At 45.8% G+C, this 20,838-nt stretch overlaps 2 protein-coding genes across 5 annotated transcripts in view; one reads left to right on the top strand and one right to left on the bottom strand.

Moving 5' to 3' along the window:
- Positions 1 to 20,838, top strand: part of AFTPH (aftiphilin) — a 174,014-nt gene that overhangs the window by 77,878 nt on the left and 75,298 nt on the right. The gene's annotated exons all lie outside the window — the stretch shown is intronic.
- On the bottom strand, positions 7,841 to 8,820 carry LOC130362874 (uncharacterized). Its single transcript, XM_056567971.1, has 2 exons — positions 8,590 to 8,820; positions 7,841 to 8,485 (listed from the first exon to the last, which is right to left on the bottom strand). Exons 1-2 carry the CDS (start codon positions 8,657 to 8,659, stop codon positions 8,085 to 8,087), a joined length of 471 nt encoding a protein of 156 aa, XP_056423946.1. The 5' UTR covers positions 8,660 to 8,820; the 3' UTR covers positions 7,841 to 8,084.

The following is a 20,838-nucleotide window of genomic DNA, read 5'->3' as shown; positions in this document are numbered from 1 at the left end:
TACTATCATTTAATCTGCTGGTGGAATATAGTCATTGGGAGATTGAGAAGATATGGCAAACAATAAAATCAAAGGGGAGATTAATGTTATGGAAACTAAACAGTTAATATCCTTAACCCCTTAAGGACCCAGCCCAAATATACCTTAAGGACCCGGCCATTTTTTGAACATCTGACCACTGTCACTTCAAGCATTAATAACTCTGGGATGCTTTTACCTTTCATTCTGATTCCGAGAGAGTTTTTTCGTGACATATTCTACTTTATGTTAGTGGTAAAATTTTGTCGATACTTGTATCATTTCTTAGTGAAAAATTCCAAAATTTTATGAAAAAATTGAAAATTTTGAAGCTCTCTGCTTATAAGGAAAATGGATATTCCAAATAAATTATACATTTATTCACATATACAATATGTCTACTTTATGTTTGCATCATGAAGTTGACATGTTTTTCCTTTTGGAAGACATCAGAGGGCTTCAAAGTTCAGCAGCAATTTTCCAATTTTTCACAAAATTTTCAAAATCGGAGTTTTTCAGGGACCAGTTCAGTTTTGAAGTGGATTTCAAGGGCCTTTATATTAGAAATGCCCCACAAATGACCCCGTTATAAAAACTGCACCCCCCAAAGTATTCAAAATGACATTCACTAAGTGTGTTAACCCTTTAGGTGTTTCACAGGAATAGCAGCAAAGTGAAGGAGAAAATTCAAAATCTTCATTTTTTACACTCGCATGTTCTTGTAGACCCAGTTTTTGAATTTTTACAAGTGGTAATAGGAGAAAAAGCCCCCAAAATTTGTAACCCAATTTCTCTCGAGTAAGGAAATACCTCATATGTGTATGTCAAGTGTTCGGCGGGCGCTGTAGAGGGCTCAGAAGGGAAGGAGCAACAATGGGATTTTGGAGAGTGAATTTTTCTGAAATGGTTTTTTGGGGGGCATGTCACATTTAGAAAGCCCCTATGGTGCCAGAACAGCAGAAAACCCCACATGGCATACCATTTTGGAAACTGCACCCCCCAAGGCACGTAACAAGGGGTCCAGTTAGCCTTAACACCCCACAGGTGTTTGACAACTTTTCGTTAAAATCAGATGTGTAAATGGAAAAAAAAAAATCACACTAAAGTGCAGTTTTTCCCCCAAATTTACCATTTTTACAAAGGGTAATGGGAGACAATGCCCCCCCAAATTTGTAACCCCATCTCTTCTGAGGATGGAAATACCCCATGTTAGGACATAAAATCCTTTGCGGGCGAGCTACAATGTTAAGAAGAGAAGGAGTCACATTTGGCTTTTTGAAAGCAACTTCTGCTGAAATAGTTTTTTGGGGGCATGTCCCATTTAGGAAGCCCCTGTGGTGCTAGAACAGCAAAAAATACCACACATGGCATACTATTTTGGAAACTACACCCCTCAAGCAACGTAACAAGGGGTCCGCTGAGCCTTAACACCCCACAGGTGTTTGACGACTTTTCGTTAAAGTTGGATGTGTAAATGAAAAAAATTATTTTTTTACTAAAATGATTTTTACATTTTTACAAGGGGTAATAGAAGAAATGGGGTTACAAATTTTGGGGGTCACTTTCTCCTGAGTATGGAAATACCCCATGTTAGGACGTAAAATGCTCTGCTGGCGAACTACAATGCTTAGAAGAGGAGGAGCGCCACTGAGCTTTTGGAAAGAGAATTCGTTTGGAATGGTAGTCAGGGGCCATGTGAGTTTACAAAGCCCCCCGTGGTGCCAGAACAGTGGACCCCCCCACATGTGACCCCATTTTGGAAACTAGACCCCTCACAGAATTTAATAAGGGGTGCAGAGAGCATTTACACCCCACTGGTGTTTGACAGATCTTTGGAACAGTGGGCTGTGCAAATGAAAAATTTAATTTTTCATTTTTACGGACCACTGTTCCAAAAATCTGTCAGACACCTGTGGGGCGTAAATTCTCACTGTACCCCTTATTACATTACATGAGGGGTGTAGTTTCCAAAATGGGGTCACATGGGGCGTATGGATACGCCCTGGGTCCTTAAGTGGTTAAAGCATACCCGTCAGATCCAACAAAAAACATTTTTTTTTAATATATCACTCAGTACCTAACCCTGACCATGTATATCTAATTTTTATGTGTCTAGCACCTTTATTTTTTATTACACTTTTTTAATTTTGCTCACTAGTCTGAATTCCTCTCAAAGGGAGGGGGCGTGGCCTCACTGTGCAGGTCTCCGCCCCCTCCCTCAGTATGCTGTCTGCTCACATCTCCCCTAGCATTAGCAAAACTACAACCCCCAGCTTGTCCTCACTGACAGCAGCCGGACACAAGCTGACAGTGAGAGGATTTTTCCTCCAGCTGTGAGCCCTGCACTCACAGCTGTCAATCAAGGAAGGTGTGCCCATGACATAGGTGATGATGCATGGACATAGCAGGACTAGTATGTGTCCAAGCAGGTGGGGGGGTGGCAGATTAAATCGCGGCATACCAAACAGCTGTAAAGACAGCAGGAGGGTCCATTACCTTGACTCCATGCTGTCCGATCACTAAATGACTGCTCAGTGCCTGAGATCCAGGCATGAGCAGTCAAGCGGCAGAATCATTGATCAATGGTTTCCTATGAGAAACCATTGATCAATGTAAAAGATCAGTGTGTGCAGTGTTATAGCCCCCTATGGGAGCTATAACATTGCAAAAAAAAAGTGAATAAAGATCATTTAACACCTTCCCTAATAAAAGTCGCCCCTTTTTCCCAATAAAAAAAAACAAAAAACTGTGTAAATAAAAATAAACATGTGGTATCGCTGTGTGTGGAAATATCCAAGTCATAAAAATATATTGTTAATTAAACCGCACGGTATATGGTGTACGCGCAAATTCCAAAGTCCAAAATAGTGTATTTTTGGTCACTTTTTATATCATGAAAAAATTTGAATAAAAAGTGAACAAAAGGTCTGATCAATACATAAATGGTACCGCTAAAAACTTCAGATGACTGCGCAAAAAAATGAGCCCTCATACCACCCCATACGAAGAAAATCAAAAAAATGTATAGGGGTCAGAAGATGACAATTTTAAACATATACATTTTCCTGCATGTAGTTATGATTTTTTCCAGAAGTACGACAAAATCAAACCTATATAAGTTGGGTATCATTTTAATTGTATGGACCTACAGAATAAAGATAGGGTGTCATTTTTACCAAAAAACATACTGCGTAGGAAAGAACAAAAGATACAAAATGGCATTTTTTCTTCAATTTTGTCGCACAATGATTTTTTTTTTATCCGTTTCGTCGTAGATTTTTGGGTAAAATGACTGATGTCATTACAAAGTAGAATTGGTGGCACAAAAAATAAGCCATCATTTGGATTTTTATCTGCAAAATTGAAAGGCTTAGGATTTTTAAAAAGTAAGGAGGAAAAAACGAAAGTGCAAAAACTGGAAAACCCTCCATCCCCAAGGTTAAAGTAAAGTTCAAGAAGGTTTAAAATGTATGATAAAACTGTTCCAAAAAGCATACAAACCTGATACTAACACAACCTGTCATACATTGAGTTTAGTGTTTCCTCAGGTCCAGAGATCTCAAATACCCTCAGCAGTCACGGAATTTCCTGGCAATTTTACTCTCTTTGCACTCCCAGGGAATGAGAGTACAAACCTGGGATCGTTGCCTGATGACTACTATATGGAGAGGATTAACAAAATAGGGAAAGATGGTGGCTGGGTTGACCCATGATACCCAAAGGGCTGACGTCTGGTGGTTTTGCGGAGATAAACGGTTAAGAGCTAGATTCCCAGCCAATGCCGAGGGGATTGTGCTGTGGTCCAACTGGCTATGTCCCTCCATATCCTGTCAGTCACCCTGGAAAAGAGGCCACTCAAGTAGCCAAAGGGACACCTCTCCTTCCATCCATTATTCCCCCTACATCTTAATCCCCCTGTGCCATTATTCTCCCTCCATCTTAATCCCCCTGTGCCATTATTCCCCCTCCATCTTAATCCCCCTGTGCCATTATTCTCCCTCCATCTTAATCCCCCTGTGCCATTATTCTCCCTCCATGTTAATCCCCTTGTGCCATTATTATCCAATATGGCAAAAGGGGATCAGAGAGAGGGGGGAATAATGGCACAGGGGGATTAATATGGAGGGGGATTAAGATGGAGGGGGGGATAATAACACAAGGGGATTAAGATGGAGGAGGAATAATAACACAAGGGGATTAAGATGGAGGAGGAATAATAACACAAGGAGATAAAGATGGAGGAGGAATAATAACACAAGGGGATAAAGATGGAGAAGGAATAATAACCACAAGGGCATAAAGATGGAGGAGGAATAATAACACAAGGGGAGTAAGATGGAGGAGGAATAATAACACAAGGGGATAAAGATGGGGGGGGGGGGGGATAATTAACCCCCCCCCCCCCTTCCGTCTTAATCTCTTGTGTCATTATTCCTCCCTCCCTCTGATCCTCTTGCACCATTCCCCCTCCCTCTGATCCCCTTTTGCCATATCGGATAATAATGGCACAAGGGGATTAAGATGGAGGGGGGAAAATGGCAAAAGGGGATTAAGATGGAGGCTGGGATAATCAACCCCCCCCACTCCATATTAATCCCCTTTTGCCATTCCCCCTCCCCCCAACTTAATCCCCTTGTGCCATTATTATCCGATATGGCAAAAGGGGATCAGAGGAAGGGGGAATGGCGCAAGGGGATTAAGATGGAGGGGGAGAGGGATAATGGCGGAGGGGGGGGGGGAATGAGAGGAGATGGGGAGTAATAAAGCACAAGGCATTACATTTTAATGCCTTGTGCTTTATCACTCCACATCCCCCCTCTGCCATTATCCCTTTCCCCCTCCATCTTAATGCCTTGTGCTTTATCACTCCCCATCCCCCCATCATCACCCCTCTGCCATTATCCCTCTCCCCCTTACATTTTGATGCCTTGTGCTTTATTCCTTATTAGTCCCCATCCCTCTCCCCTTCCATCTTAATGCCTTGTGCTTCGTCCAATACATCCCCCCCCCCCACCCCCCTCTGGCCCACACAGTTATGAACTCTTTTATTCTTTTTACCTGGCCTCCGGCGGGACCCTGTTTGTTGCTACTTGATGCAGCGCGTCCCATTCGGCAGGGCCGCACTGACGTGTGACGTTCTCCTGCGCTGTGCGGCAACTCTGCGCAACATCAGGGGAGGTCACACGTCTCCCCGGCAACCAGGCAGCTCACTTACAATAGCCGCGGCTGCAGCTCGGGCTATGCGCTGTCAAATACTGGCCAATGCATGGCCGGTATTTGACAGCGCTTTCGCGTACCCCCGCTCAACCCGTGGCGTACCACTAGGGGTATGCGTACCACTGGTTGAGAACCCAGGTCCGAGAGGCAGCAAGATATACCCATGGTCTCTGTGTCCCCCAATGGATCCTGGATCATAAAAAAATCTAATTTTTAACAAGTATTTTTTTAATAAAATTTCCACACCTCTGACATAGCACAGACGAGTTGCTGGTGGTACAGACCACCTACACTAGGGGCAGGAAGCAGCAAGTACAGACAGCAGGTCACTTAGACCAGTGGTCTCTAAAATACGGCTCTCCAGATGTTGTAAAACTACAACTCCCAGGCATGCATGGTGGTGTGTACCACAAGCAACTTGTCTGTGCTATGTCAGGGGTGTGGAAACTTTATAAAAAAAACTACTTGTCCACGGGACTAAAATGGAGCAAAATCTACTTGTCCCTCATGACGATCCACTTGTCCGGGCCAATTTTCGCTTTTACGCTTTAATTTTTTCCTCCTTGCCCTATAATAGCCATAACTACCTACTATAATTACACCTTTTAATTGTTCCATAACTGGACCAAAAAATATATATATATATATATATATATAAATTAGGTGAAGTGAAAAGTAAAAGATAATTTTGCAGATTTGGTGGTTTTCTTTTCTACGCCATTTACCTTGTGGTTGAGATAACATGTTAGTTTCATACTTTAGGCCGCCTGATAACAGCAATACCAGATTTTATATAATTTATGTCATGTTTTACAAATTTTTTTTTAAATTCTGTACTTTTTTAATTTTTTTAATTGCTATTTTTTTACCCCTGTAACAGTTTTTTTTCTGCATTCCAGGCTCTTTGAGGGCTCATTTTTGCACCATGATCAGTTTTTTGTATCGGTACCATTTTGGTATTGATCTGACTTTTTACTCGCTTTTTAACTTTTTTTCTGAGAATATTATAAAAATTGCAATTCTGTGTTTTTTTTATTTATTTTTACATGTACCGTACAGGATACATAATGTTATATTTTAATAGGTCGTACAATTAGGTACGAAGCGATACCAAATATGTTTATTTTTATTACGTTTTTATATAGCAAAAGGGGGTCATTTGAACTTTTAACATGATAGGGGTTAATGTGTGTTTTGTTTTTTTTTTTTTACTTTTATTAAAACTTTTTTTTATACACTTTATTAGACTTATAGGTGGAATCATTAGATTCCTAATACAGATGAATAGAGTTCTATTGAACTTATTGAGCTGTGAGCTCTGCGATCCATTGATAGAGCCTGGTCCAGCCAGGCTCTATCAATGATAGGGCTACGGGACAGCAGTAAGCAGAGGTAAGCCCTCTGGCTACCTCCATAGCGGATCGCCTTCCTCACGATCGCGCTGCAGGAAGGGGCGATCCACCCCACTAGCCCACCAGGGAGCATTCACATGTCCCTTTAGACGCCGCTGTCAGCGGCGATCTTAAAGATTAATAGCCAGCTGCATGCTGGCTATTAGTGGCGGCCCCGGCTACTGAAAACTGGTCGACCAAGCTGAATGTTCGTGTGTGTGGAGGGGGGGGGGAGAAGACTTGGTGTCGAGTGAGATAACTGTTCAGCTGATAGTATTGATGGTGCACCTTCAGGCTGACAGTTTCTTTATCAAACCTTATCTGTCGTGTTTACTTAGTCTGTGTTCCTATAGTTTTTTTTTGCAGTTCTGTTGTGTTTGAAACTCAAAATGCATTTGAAAAACCACATGCGTTTCAGAATGGCAAAATTACTGCACTTTTGCCATGTGGTTATTGCTAGTGCATCTCTTAGGCTGGATTCACATATCGAAACATTTGGCTAAGTATTTAATGTGCTGATTTTTGGACGAAAATCTTCAGCGAGATCAAAAAATTACAATCCGTGCAATAAAAATACATTAGCAAATTTTGCAGTGTGTGAACTCTGCCTAAGAGGTGTAACATGCTTATACAACATACTTTACCATAGAAACTGGAAAACCTCTTAAAGACCCTGCCTCCTGAGCTGGTAATCAGCCAAACATGGAGGGGCCAGCAGGATTTGGGCCGCAGATCTCTACTGTTGGTATTCGGAGAATGCAGACTGACAAGTGTTTGGGGTTTTATTGTGTTCATTTTGTCCCTTTTAGATGAGACATGAGTCTGCCAGGAGGCTGGTGAATGCAGGAGATGCTTTTTGGTTGTTTTCTAGCTGAGATTTGAGTGTACACTCTCAGAAAGCGTCAATTCCTGTAGAGAAGATGGTGGTTCATGTCCTCTGTTCTTGCCCAGGGTGCCCTCTCTATGTGGTGCTGTGTTTATCTCTATTGTAGATGGCTTTATATCCATACTAAATGACTAAAGGAGTTGTTCCTCCAGTATGTATATATATATATTTATTACACAGATCATGGCATATTAACAACACTTGCCATATATGTACACAAAAAGAAGTTCTTAATTTCCTTACATAGTATGGTGCCACCTGGTGTTCAAAAGGTTGTGAAATGTGCACGTCCTTAGATGAGTGCTGGTGGACGCACATAATTGCTTCTATGGTGCTGGTCAGAGGAGGCTAGTACAACCAGTACACACAGCATTATCATAGGAATCTCCCTCCCAAGGCCTGTACCCCCATAAAGGTTCTATTTTACCTCTTCCCTGACACAGGCCTAAGCTGGTGGTACATTTCTGATAGCTGTCGGCCAACTGCATTCTCTCCAAATCTCCACATACACATGAATACTTGTCTTAAAGAACTACTTCAGTAATTAAGTTGTTAATTAATTTATTTTTTGCTTATCTCCTACGAGGGAAACAGCGTTCTCGGCACAGGGGGCAGTGGGATTTTGTTAGTAGCCACCGGGCGATGCACGGGTGATGGAACTGGTGCTCGCATGTAATGACAGTGACTACTTCTCCCTCTTCATACTCTGCCAGACAGATGGCACACATCTCCTCAGGTCTTGCTGGACGTCTGGGCAGGTTTTGAATGGTCTCCCTCCTGCTGGGCCTGTCGGCTGGTATCTGGGGGGGCCACTCTCGCTCATGGTTGCCCTCAGCTGGTGGTGGTCTCACTTGGGGACGGCCTCTCTCCCTTCCTCCCAATGGTCTTCCCCGCTGAAGATCAGCCCTGGCCTGCATCCTCTCCGCCCTTCTACGCTGATCAGATCTTAGCCGTTCCCGGCGAATAGTCTGGCCTAAATGAGAACAAATATATGAAGAAGAATTAAGAAAATTACATTTTGTTATAATATTGATTATAAAACATAAGCTAAAACGGTCTCTTAATAATATTACTTACCCGCATTTTCTGGACGCTGCAGCCATGCGATATTGCCGGCATTCATGCCGCGCACTTCCCGGGAACCCATGGGTCCCGGGATGGAGGTAGGTCCTCCCTCTCTAGACTCAGGTGGTTTTAGCCCGGATGTAATAAAGTAAATAAAATGAAAATAACAAAAAACACAAAGCAGGAAGTAAACGCCAAATATATGATTTAGCTCGCCCTTCCTAAGTGAATTGAAGTCTTCACTGCTAAGTAAAGACTCCAAAGGTGCTGAAATGTCTGTGCGCAGGGGTTTCATTGCTTCTGGTTCTTTGTGATGTCATTTAGAATGTGACATCACCACAGCCTGGTGGCCATGTTGCTTCCCTCCGGCTGCACAATATCTCCAATACCATGAATGGACAGAGAACTTTTCCAGATTAAACAGAAATATAATGGGGGAATTTATCCAAACCTGTGCAGAGGATCAGTGGGGCAGTTGCCCATAGCAACCAATCAGATCACTTCTTTTATTTATATGTAGTGGAAAGTTCTGATCAGTCAGTCCAAATATTAGTCTAAAGCCGAAGTTCTACCTGAGCCTCAGCATCTGTGGTGGACATCCATGTAGAGATGAAGAATATTCCTCAGTCCACCTCTCATTTACCTCCTAAAGTCTAACAGTAAAATAAGTATAAAATGAACCAATAAAGTTACTAAACCAGAGATTGTTGCAGACAGGGAAAGTGCTGTGCAGCTTATAGCCACCTTTATGAAAACTGCCTCCCCAACTGCACCTCACCAACAACTAGGGGGCGCCTCACAGATTGAGAAGCGCTGGGCTAGAGCACATCCCAGAATCCTTATAGTTATGAATCTTCACACTAGGGCTGCACGATATGTCGCAAAAGCAATCGAATCGCGATTTTTGCTTTTTGCGATATAGCGATACGGCCCCCAGGGAAATCATGCGAATATCTGCTCGGGCCGGCTCCCGTGGCGGGGGCCGGCCAGAGCAGGTAAAAACTAAATTTAAATACTAAAAGTCAGTGTTTCCCAACCAGGGGGCCTCCAGTTATTGCAAAACTACAACTCTTAGCATGCCCTGACCGGCAAAGGCTGTCTGGGCATGCTGGGAGTAGTTGTTTCACAACAGCTGGAGGCACCCTGCTAGAATAACACTGAGCTAAGGGCACAGGGAGAAAAATAAAAAAAAACTTCTGCTCGCCTAGTCCTGGTCCCTGCAGATTCGTTTCTGTGCGCTCCGGAGTTTCCTCTCTTCTTAGTACACCCTTTTCAGCCAATCTCTGGCCGTAGTGGTGTCACGTGTCAAGCCAGTGATTGGCTGATGGGGAAAGGTCTTGTACTGCAGCAATACACTAGGTTTCCTGGGTCCCGCGGAAGATCTGAAATCCGCCCGGGAAACCCAATGTATTGCTGCAGTACAAGAATACAAGGAAGTGATGGGGGGAGAATGTGACCAATGGGGGTATGTGTCAAGGGGGGGGAGGAGAATGTTATGGGAGGTGTGACAAGGGGAGAAGTATGTGACAAGTTGGAGGAGAATGTGACAAGGGGGTGGGGGATGTGACAAGGGGGAGATGTGAAATAGGCGGTGGGCTAAAAATGGGTAGGTAGATGTGAAATGGAGGCGATTGGACATGAAATGGGAGGATTTCACAATTTTTTTTCATATATCGCATCGCATATCGAAATCGCAATATTTACGCCCAAAATCACAATCGCACATTTTCCCCATATCGTGCAGCCCTACTTAACACTTATCTTTCCAGCCATCTGTCTATCCATCTACTCTTGTGCCAATAAAATTGTACTATGAAGGTGGCTTAAATGGGCACTGACATTATGTTAAACTTTTTGTCTATTAAAGTGCATACCAAAACAAGCATACTTGTAATTCACATCACGTTTTTGCAATACAGTATTGAGCCGTATTGAAAACCGTATGCATTGACTTTCCGTTGAAAACCGTATGCTAAAAGATGCATGCGGTTGTGTCTGTTTTGCATCCTGTAGCATAATTGTCAGTTTTTTTCCCCATACCCAAAACTAGGGATCGACCGATATCAATTTTTCAGGTCTGATACCGATACTCTGTGGAGGTTAGGGCCGATAGCCGTTAACTTATACCGATATTCCGGTGTAAGTTATCGGCTATTTATCCCCCCCTGGTGACACCGCTGCAGATCATTGATTTAAAGCAGGCGCTTTAAATCAATAAACTGCAGTGGATTTTGCGGTGCCAGAGACTGCCGCCGCCGCCACCCGCTTCTCTCTCCCTGCCTGTCCTGGAGTCGTCCTGAGTCCTATCACCGCCACCGCGAGAAAAAGTGAAAAACTTATAAGTTTTTTTTCTTAAAACTCAGATGCAACCAGGCATAATTTTTCCAACCGTATACGGATTAAAATTTGTGCACATGTTTTGATACAGTTTAGTCCGGTTTTGAGGAATTTGTTTATCAAAAACCTGATACGGGAACTGTATTGCAAAAACGTGGTGTGAACCCAGCCTTACTTTAACTCTTAGAGTACACGTGGCATACATGTACATCACTGTGCCTTGGTACATTTTATGGTAAAATGAAGTGTCATAACAAAGCACAATTGGTCTTGCTAAGAAAAAGCCCTCATATTGGTCTGTAGATGGGGGGAAAAATAAAGTTCTGCCTTTTAGAATGGGAGGAGAATAAAACAAAAGATGTAAAAATGAAGTTGTCTGCGTCCTGTTAAGGACGCAGAGCGTACCTGTATGCTCTTGGTGCCTGGGCCTTAAGACACTAGGGCGTACAGGTATGCCCTGCGCTCTACCGATCACTGACGCTAGCCATTCCAGCACATTAACTGAGGGGCTCCTTAACCCCTTAAGGAGTAGGGGTTTTTCCATTTTTGCACTTTAATTTTTTTCTCCTTATCTTAAAAATATCATAACTTTTTCAATTTTGCACCTAAAAATCCATATGATGGCTTTTTTTTTGCCCCAGAAATTCTGTTTTGTAATGACCAGTCATTTTCCAAAAAAATCTACGACAAAACGGAAAAAAAAAATCATTGTGCAACAAAATTGAAGCAAAAACACAATTTTGTAAGTTATGGGGGCTTCCGTTTCTAAGCCGTACATTTTTCGGTAAAAATGACACCTTCTCTCTATTCCGTAGGTCCATACGATTAAAATGATCCCCCACTTATATAGGTTTGATTTTGTCGTACTTCTGGAAAAAATCATAACTACATGCACGAAAATGTATACGTTTAAAATTGTCATCTTCTGACCCCTATAACTTTTTAATTTTTCCGCGTTTGGGGCGTATGAGGGCTCTTTTTTGTGCCGTGATCTGAATTTTTATCGGTAACATTTTTGTATTGATCGGACTTTTTGAACGCTTTTTATACATTTTTTCATGATATAAAAAGTGACCAAAAATACACTATTTTGGACTTTGGAATTTTTTTGCGCATAGGCCATCGACCGTGAGGTTTAATTTACAATATATTTTTATAATTCGGACATTTCCGCACGCAGCGATACCACATGTTTTTTTTTAATTGCACTTTTTATTTATTTAATTTTTTTATTTTTTTTTTGGGAAAAAACCTTCCCAAACCTTTATTAGGGAAGGGGTTAAATGATCTTCACTTTTTTTTTCCCTCTTTTTTTTTTTTTTTGCAGTGTTATAGCTCCCATAGGGGGCTATAACACTGCACACACTGATCTGTTACATTGATCAATGGTTTCCCATAGGAAACCATTGATCAATGATTCTGCCTCTTGACTGCTCATGCCTGGATCTCAGGCACTGAGCAGTCATTCAGCGATCGAACAAAAGGAGGGTGACCCTCCTGCTGTCCTACAGCAGTTCAGAATGCCGCGATTTCACCGCGGCGATCCCGAAGAGCCCGCTGAGTTAGCCGGGGGTAGTTTAGTTTCACAACTTTGGACACCGCGTCTAAAGGGTTAGTAGTGCACGGCACTGCGGCCAGTGCCGCACGCTATTAGCCACGGTCCCGGCCATTGCTCGGTGCCCGGCCCGACGCGTAATGATGCCCCACGTTATAAAACGGGAGCGGACTCAGGACGTACCATTACGTCCTTGGTCCTTAAGAGGTTAAATCACAGCTTTTCTGGGCTAAGCGTGTCTCTGGTGACCCGTTGGTCTGGAAAATAAGGGTGATTGGTGCTGAGACAGCACCAATCACTCTGAAGGATAGGCAGTGAGGTGTCAGAGGTGCCACCAGTCATATTCCTGAGATTGTTTGGTTGGGACCGACCAACCAATCGCAGATCGGGGGGGGGGGGGGGGGGGCAGGGGCAGGGGATTCATGGTTAAGTTCCCCTGCTCTGCCCACCCATGGTAGTCCGGGCAGAGTGGGGGGGGGGGGCATGTTTAGCGGCAGCAGTGGTGCGGGTGGCCTTGATCATCATTGGTGAGTGGTGAGGAATCTGTTGAGCTGTGGCCTTCTAGCAAAACTATAACTCCCAGCATGCCCATACAGCTGTTGACTGTCTGGGCATGCTGGGAATTGTAAATTTGCAACATTTGGAGGGCCAAAATTTAGAGACCACTATTCTGTGTCTCTCTTTTTTTGTTTTTTTTTTGTTAGCATCTTGTACTGCTGTGTCTCGCTTAGACCAATAGTCTTTCTCGGTCAGCTCCATTGGGGGACACAGAGACCGTGGGTATATCTCGGCAGGATATACCCCGCCTACTGACCCTGAGCTAATCAGTTTTAGCTCTGTGTTAGTAGGAGGCAGTTCTTGGAGTTCTCCAGACCTAGTCTTCTTTTCTTTTTTTTCTATTTATAACTAGGTCCTGTGTTAGGTTCTTTTTTCCTTTTTATTTTCTTGTTTTTAGGTAGGGGTTCAGGAGCATGGCGCTACCTGTTCCCCCATATGCGGCTAAGGGGCATGGGGCATAGAATATGCACTGTTAACCCCTTCCCGCCAACGACCAGCACCTGGGGTCGCACCTTGGATTTGGTCCCCCTATCCCTGCTCGTCCAGCTGTCTCAGCCTGACGTGATGCAGGTGACTATAGCTGGCTGAAAACATCCTAGGTGAGTATGGCTGTCTGTCTACAGGGTGAGTATACCACCCCTCCCCCCCTTCAGTGGTTGCACTGAATCCACTTGTTCTGCCTACACCAACAAGCGCGCCATCCCTCCTGTTCCTTTATCTCAGGATGTTCCTCCTGAAAGCGCGTATTCGTCCCTCCCGCTGAATGGGCTTCTTCCCTTTTAGCAGTCGATCTCCGACCTGGCTGGGTCTACAGATCTGTGGCCTCTGCCTTGGAGCGGTCTTTCTTGTGCATGGCCCCCCAGGGAGTCCCGCTCAGTTTAGTCTGAACCCCACTTTCAGCGCTCTCGCAAGCACCCTAAAGTGATTTCTGCTGGCTCTTCTCCAGAGTCGTGTATTCGGGATAGACATAATTCCCGTAAATCTCGCTCCTCATCCCCAGCTCGCCGCCAGCATTGCCTCTCTAGTTACTGCTCTCCCGGTAACCATCCCAAGTCCCTGTCTCCTTTTTCTAGGTCTAACACACCTCAATCTAAGGCTACCACCGCATGTTCCGGGAACATCCGGACAAACAATTCCAGGGAGGCAAGAAGATTCCAGCTCAGTTTCCCTTTCCTCCGGATCTGGTTTCCAAGTGGACAGCACCACCTATAGTTGATCCTCCAGTTTCTCATCTGTTTAAATCTACTACCCTGCTGCTAGCGGACGTAGCATCCCTTAAGGATCCTGCGGGCAAGAAGATCAAGAATTTGGTGAAATTTGCCTTTGAAGCAGCAGGCTTGTCCTTACCACCCACCTTCGCATCCGCTTGGGTGGCCAAGGCAGTTTCGGTTTGGGCTTCCCAGCTAAGAAAAGGTATTCTGTCAGGCGTACCACGGGGGGGGGGACTTGGCTGATCTCGCTCGCCAACTCTCTCAGGCAGGAGACTTTCTCTGTTCAGCGGCCTTGGAGTCAGCCCGATGCATGGCTTTTGCCTCAGGTAATTTAGTTGCAATTCTTTGCTCCATGTGGCTTAAGGCGTGGGATGGAGATGCTGCTTAAAAGAAATCTCTAACAGAGTTACCTTTCTCTGTTTCCTGGCTCTTTGGGAAACGACTAAATGAAATTATTTCCAAAGCTACTGGGGGTAAAAGTTCTCTGCTGCCGCAGAACAAACAGACGCTCCAATACCCGTCAGAAGGTGGCTTCCTTTTGGCCCTTTCGGTCTTTTACATCGGGTCGTCTTCCCAAGCAGGCGCACTCCCAATCTCGGAAAGCCCCTTCCTTCAAGGCATTTCCTTCCTGGAAGTCAGACAACCGTTCTGGTGGGTTCGCGGCCAAGTCTGATAACCGTAAGACTTCCTCCTACTTAAGGGGCGCCCCCACCCCTGTCATCTTCTGCCTCCTTTCTGGGAAGTTTGGCTGGCTCAGGTTCAGGACTCCTGGGTACGGGACTTCATATCAGATGGTTATCGGATAGAGTTCGCTTCTCTCCCCAGGGATCGTTTCTTCCGATCCCGTCCTCGATCAGTCGGCCTTTCAGGTCGCTTTAAGTACACTTCTCGCTCAGGAAGTGATTGTGCCAGTTCCGCCAGGGAAGCATTTTTTCTACACAAATATCTTCATCGTCCCCAAGAAGGAGGGCTCTGTCCGTCCCATTCTGGACCTCAAGTTACTAAACCGCCATTTGCGGCTCCGTCATTTTCGCATGGAGTCCCTCCGCTCTGTGGTGGCTTGCATGGACCAGCCTGAGTTTCTTTAGTCTGTTGACATCTGGGATGCCTATTTGTACATCCCTATTTTCCTTGCCCATCAGCGTTTCCTCCGATTCGCTACCAATGGCGGTGGTGATTGCCATCCTGGAGGATCTTGGTTCTCTCTTACCTGGATGACCTTTTAATCAAAGCCCCATCCTGGTCCCAAAACTTGAAGAGCCTTCATCTCGCGGTATAGACTCTGTCCGCCTTCGGTTGGGTGATCAACCGGGAAAAGTCCAACCTGTCTCCCTCCCAGTCTCTGGTATTTCTGGTCCTCCTTTTCGACACGGCAGCCGCCTTTGTTCGTCTTTCGTTGGACAAGCGGCGCTCTCGGAAGAAGTGTCAGTCGCCTCTCTCTGGTTCTGATTCGCTTCTGCATGGAGGTTCTGGGCCAGATAGTGGTGGCCATGGAGGCGGTCCGCTTCTCCCAGATTCGCTGTCGTCCTCTCCAGCTGGCCATTTTGGCCAGGTGGGACGAATCCCCATCGACTCTGGATCGCCAGATTCTTCTGCCCCTCTGTTCGGCGGTCTCTTCTGTGATGGCTCCATTCTCCCCTCCTTTTCCAGGGGCGCTCTTTTCTTCCTCTCCACTGGCAGGTCATCACGACCGATGCGAGTCTCCATGGGGGTTGTTTCCTGACCTTACAGGTCGCCTTCCCATCAATCTTCTGGAGCTCCGAGCCATCCTTCTTTGTCTCCACTAGGAGATCCTCTTACAGGGTCGGCTGGTCCGTGCCCATTCGGACAATGCCACGGCTGTGGCTTATGTCAATCGCCAGGGTGGCTCGTGCAGTTGCTCGCTGATAGAGGAGGTCTCCAAGATTTTGCTCTGGGCCGAGACTCGAGTTCCCGCTCTCTCCGCAATCCACATTCTGGGTGTGGAGAATTCTGAAGCAGACTTTCTCAGACGCCCTTCCGCGGATCTGGGGGACTGGTCTCTCCATCCAGAGGTCTTTGTGCTGATCTGCGCTCTCTGGGGGACCCCCGAACGTGGATCTCTTCACTTCTCTCCACAACAGGAAGGTTCCTTGCTTTGTATTGAAGTCGCGAGACCCTCTGTTTCTGGCAGTAGACGCACTGGTCATCCCCTTATCTCTTTCTGCCTCTCCTGCCCAGGGTTCTGTGGAAACTCAAGGCGGAGGGTGTTCCCGCGATTCTGGTGGCTGCAGACTGGCCCAGGCACGTGTGGTTCGCTGACGTAATTCAGCTGATTGCGGGTGTACAGCTGCATCTTCCACTTCGCCCCTATCTGCCCTCCCAGGGTCCTCTCTGCCAACCCGGTTTACTGTTGCTGCATTTGACGGCATGACGGTTCTGCGAGCTCGGGGTTTTAATTCCGTGGTGGTTCGCACCATGCTTTGGGCTCGGAAGCCTTCCTCCTCTAGGATTAACCACTGCACCTCGTGGGCTTATTTCCGGTGGTGTGAGGCTCGGCCCGTTTTCCCGATTTGTTTTTCCTTTCCGCGCCTTCTGGCCTTTTTACAATCCGGTTTGGATCAGCGCTTGACACTCGGCTCTCTTAAGGGTCAAGTGTCTGCCCTTTCTATTCTGTTTCAGCGGCAGTTGGCTTCCAATTCTCACGTCTGCACCTTTCTACAGGGCGTGTCCCATGCGGCGCCGCCTTTCAGGTCTCCCACTCCTCCTTGGGATCTCAACCTGGTGCTTGGCGCTTTGAGGGAGGCTCAGTTCGAACCTCTCCGGGACACCTCTCTTTGCATCCTTTCTTGGAAGGTAGCCTTTCTCATCGCGATTACCTCAATTAGGAGGGTCTCGGACCTGGCGGCTCTTTCCTGTGCCTCCTCCCTCCTTCTTGCCCAAGGTGGTTTCCCCCTTTCACATGAACGAGGAGATTGTTCTTCCTTCATTTTGTCCGACTCCATCCAATGCTAAGGAGCATTTCTTACTTAGTCTGGACGTTGTCCAGGCTGTCCGGATCTATCTTTCCGTCACCTCCTCCTTTTGGCAGGGTGACTCCTTTTTTTGTGCTTCAGGAGGGTAGTTGCAAGGGTCTTCCGGCTTCCAAGGCGACCATTTTGCGGTGGATCTGTTCTGCCATCTCTGAATCATACTGTCGTAAAGGGAAGGTTCCACCTTTTTGGGTGACTGCACATTCCACGCGTTCCTTTGGGGCTTCTTGGGCGCTCACCAATAAGGCTTCGGCTCTGCAAGTCTGTAAGGCCGCCACCTGGTCGTCCTAACACACTTTCACTAAATTCTACAAAGTGCACACATTTGCGTCAGCTGACGCCAGTTTGGGTCGCAAGGTGTTGCAGGCGGCAGTGGCTCAGTCTTCTGCCTGATTCTGAGTTCGGTATTTTTTCCCACCCCAGGACACAGCACCGACCCATTGTGCTTGGTTCCTATGGTTCGGTTTTCTGTCCGAAGGGTTGTTTGGGCTCCTTTTTTTTTGTCTGGTTCCCTTGAACCCCTGCTGGTTTCTTTCTCTGGTCAGTCCTGTCCTACTGCTTTAGGACTAAACTGATTAGCTAAGTGTTGGTAAAATTATATTTTGATATCTATGTTCTGTGTGTGTGTGTGTGTGTGTGTGTGTGTATGTATATATATATATATATATATATAATAAATATGTGTATATATTCATTTTAACTTGGTGGATGGTGTTGGCCGGTTTTATCTAGTTTCAATTAACCATTGTCCTAGTCCTGGCCAGCACCCCGAAGGTAGAAAAATATCCAAATGACCTTAGTAAATAATGAGGTTTTTGTTGGATAACAAGCTTTTTCTATGATAAGGAAGAAAGTGTAAAGGAACCCTGTGATTGGTAATAGTTATCCACCATTATCCACCGGGGTTTCCTTAGCCAATAAGCTTACACTTAGAGTGTTGCCATATAAATGGGCTGTAATCTGTTTTGGGGTATGATTTTCTTCTGCGGAGCTGTTTCTCTGCTTGTAAGAGAACATCCACCTATATAGATACATGTACATTAAATCTGTCTGCTAATCAACACGGCTGGAGTTGACTGATCACAGGGAGAAATAGATCCTAACACTCAGGGTCAGTAGGCGGAGTATATCCTGCCAGGAATGTCCGGCTTTCTTTTGTAGGCCTAGTTTCAGCCTCCTAGAGGCAGCAAGATATACCCATGGTCTCTGTGTCCCCCAATGGATCCTGGATCATAAAAAATCTACTTTTTAACTGCGCTTCTGCAGATGTTGCAAAACTACAACTCCCAGCATGCATGCCTGGGAGTTGTAGTTTTAAAACATCTGGAGAGCCGTAGGTTAGAGACCACTGGTCTAAGTGACCTGCTGTCTGTACTTGCTGCTTCCTGCCCCTAGTGTAGGTGGTCTTTACCACCAGCAACTCGTCTGTGCTATTTGGATGGACTGTACCCCCTGTGCAGATTGCCCTGATTGCTGATCAGTGAATCATTTCTGATCAGCACTTTTTGGAAGATGTTTTATTTATTAATTTTTTTTTTTTTTTTTAAATGGTAGTCCGGCCACACAGAGCAGAACAGTCGCTGGTGGCACAGACCGCAAACGTCTCCCAAAAATAACCCTGCACCCCAACTAAAAACGTTTTTATTATAGTAAAAGTAAAAAGCAGTACAGTACACCCTGAAATAATGTGAAAATAATAGATTTACAAATGCACACTTACAGGTTGGTCGACCCCGCCCCATAAAATGTAAATGCCCTAAAGTCTCTTTTCGGTAGTGGAGCCAGCATGCGCCATGCTTGCCTCCAACACCCAGACTTCCAATAAGAGAGAAGAAGAAAGTTGTCCCATGACTTAACCTGAAACACTCTGTTTTGCCAGTTGCCGTTCAGGTAATGGTTAGTGGTATAAATTGTTTCCTTACATCGAGATCACCGCACATAAATAGTACGCAGGAGTTCACGAACCTTATTGCCGACACAGGACTGCGGTGGGGAAAGCCCTGTGTCTCAGCTCGTAGCGCATACGCAGCTTATTTCCCGATACTTGGCAGATTTCTCGCAGCGTCACATATGCTGCGTATCTGCTCATTGTGACTAGGGATCGACCGATTTTCTGTTTGGCGGATATTATCTGCCGATAATCACGATTTTGGGCATTATCGGTATCGGCAATTACCTTGCCGATAATGCACCGCCCCCCGCACCGTGTCGCACCCCCCACCGCACCACCCCGGCCCCATTGCCTCCCCCATCCCTGGTTTTATAATTACCTGTTCCCGGGGTCAACACTACTTCTGGCTCCTGCTGCTTCCTGCGTTACGCTGTGCGCAATGACGAGTGACGCAACGTCACAGTCAGTGCGCACAGTGACAGCTCAGGAGGACGCCACCGGAGCCAGATGTAGAGTGGACTCCGGGCCCCGGGAACAGGTACTTACAAAATCGGCGATGGGGTAGGCAATGGGGCCAAGGCGGTGCGGGGGGGGGGGGGGGGCATCGTGATAAGACTCAGGACCCCCGGACAGGCAGGGGGAGAGAAGCGGGTGGCGGCGGAGGTCTATGGCACCGTAAAAGCCGCTGCAGTTCATTGATTTAAAGCGCCCGCTTTAAGTCAATGATCTGCAGCCGTTGGGATGGGGGGGGGGGGGGGGGTAAATAGCCGATAACTTATACCGGAATGTCGGTATAAGTTATCGGCTATCGGCCCTAACCTCCACAGATTATCGGTATAGGCCCTAAAAAAACATCGGTCGATCCCTAATTGTGACCCTACCCTTAAGGTGCCCATACACTTTAGATAGCTGTTGACCTAACAATTGACAGGGGTCCACAATCCCTGCCGACTCTTCCCTGTCAGATGATATGGAGAGAAAGAAGCATTGGGCTTGTTAGATTTAGGGGTACTCTGCCCCTAGACATCTTATCCCCTAACCAAAGCATAAGGGATAAGATGTCAGATCGTGGGGGTCCCGCAGCTGGGACCCCTGTGATCTGTGTAGCAGCCGTAATTTTTTTTAGAACGCTGGGTGTGGGTTGTGGGGGTCATAGCCACGCCCCTCATAATGTCAGGCCCCCTCAATTCAAGTCCATGGGAGGGGGTGTGGCGTCCGCCACACCCCCTCCCATAGACTTGCATTGAGGAGGCATGGCGTGACATCATGACCCCCACGACCCACTCAAAGTGTTTGGGGGCAGTGGAGTACCACTTTAACAACTACCAAACTGTCTGGCAGGAGCTTACCCTCTACCTCTCTTTAGAACACATGAATGGTCGACCAAGCTGAATGTTCGTGTGTGTGTGCGTGTGGGGGGGGGGGGGGGAGACTTGGTGTCGAGTGAGATAACTGTTCAGCTGATAGTATTGATGGTGTGTTGGCTGCCAGTTTCTTTATCAAACCTTATCTGTCGTGTTTACTTAGTCTGTGTTCCTATAGTTTTTTTTTGCAGTTCTGTTGTGTATGAAACTCAAAATGCGTTTGAAAACCACATGCGTTTCAGAATGGCAAAATTACTGCAGTTTTGCCATGTGGTTATTGCTAGCGCATCTTTTAGGCTGGATTCACATATCGAAACATTTGGCTAAGTATTTTATGTGCTGATTTTTGGACGAA

The sequence above is a fragment of the Hyla sarda genome, chromosome 3 (genome assembly GCF_029499605.1).
Source record: "Hyla sarda isolate aHylSar1 chromosome 3, aHylSar1.hap1, whole genome shotgun sequence".
In the NCBI taxonomy this organism is placed as follows: domain Eukaryota; kingdom Metazoa; phylum Chordata; class Amphibia; order Anura; family Hylidae; genus Hyla; species Hyla sarda.
The sequence above is the reverse complement of the archived record's forward strand: the minus strand, read 5'-3'. Positions and strand labels throughout refer to the sequence as shown.

What these genes read in the sequence shown, in the direction of transcription:
- LOC130362874 (XM_056567971.1), bottom strand. Translation starts at nt 8,659, where the DNA reads ATGGGTTCCCGGGAAGTGCGCGGCATGAATGCCGGCAATATCGCATGG. An exon ending in GCAGCGTCCAGAAAATGCGG is followed by an intron (nt 8,486 to 8,589) that starts GTAAGTAATATT and finishes GTTCTCATTTAG; the next exon opens with GCCAGACTATTCGCCGGGAA.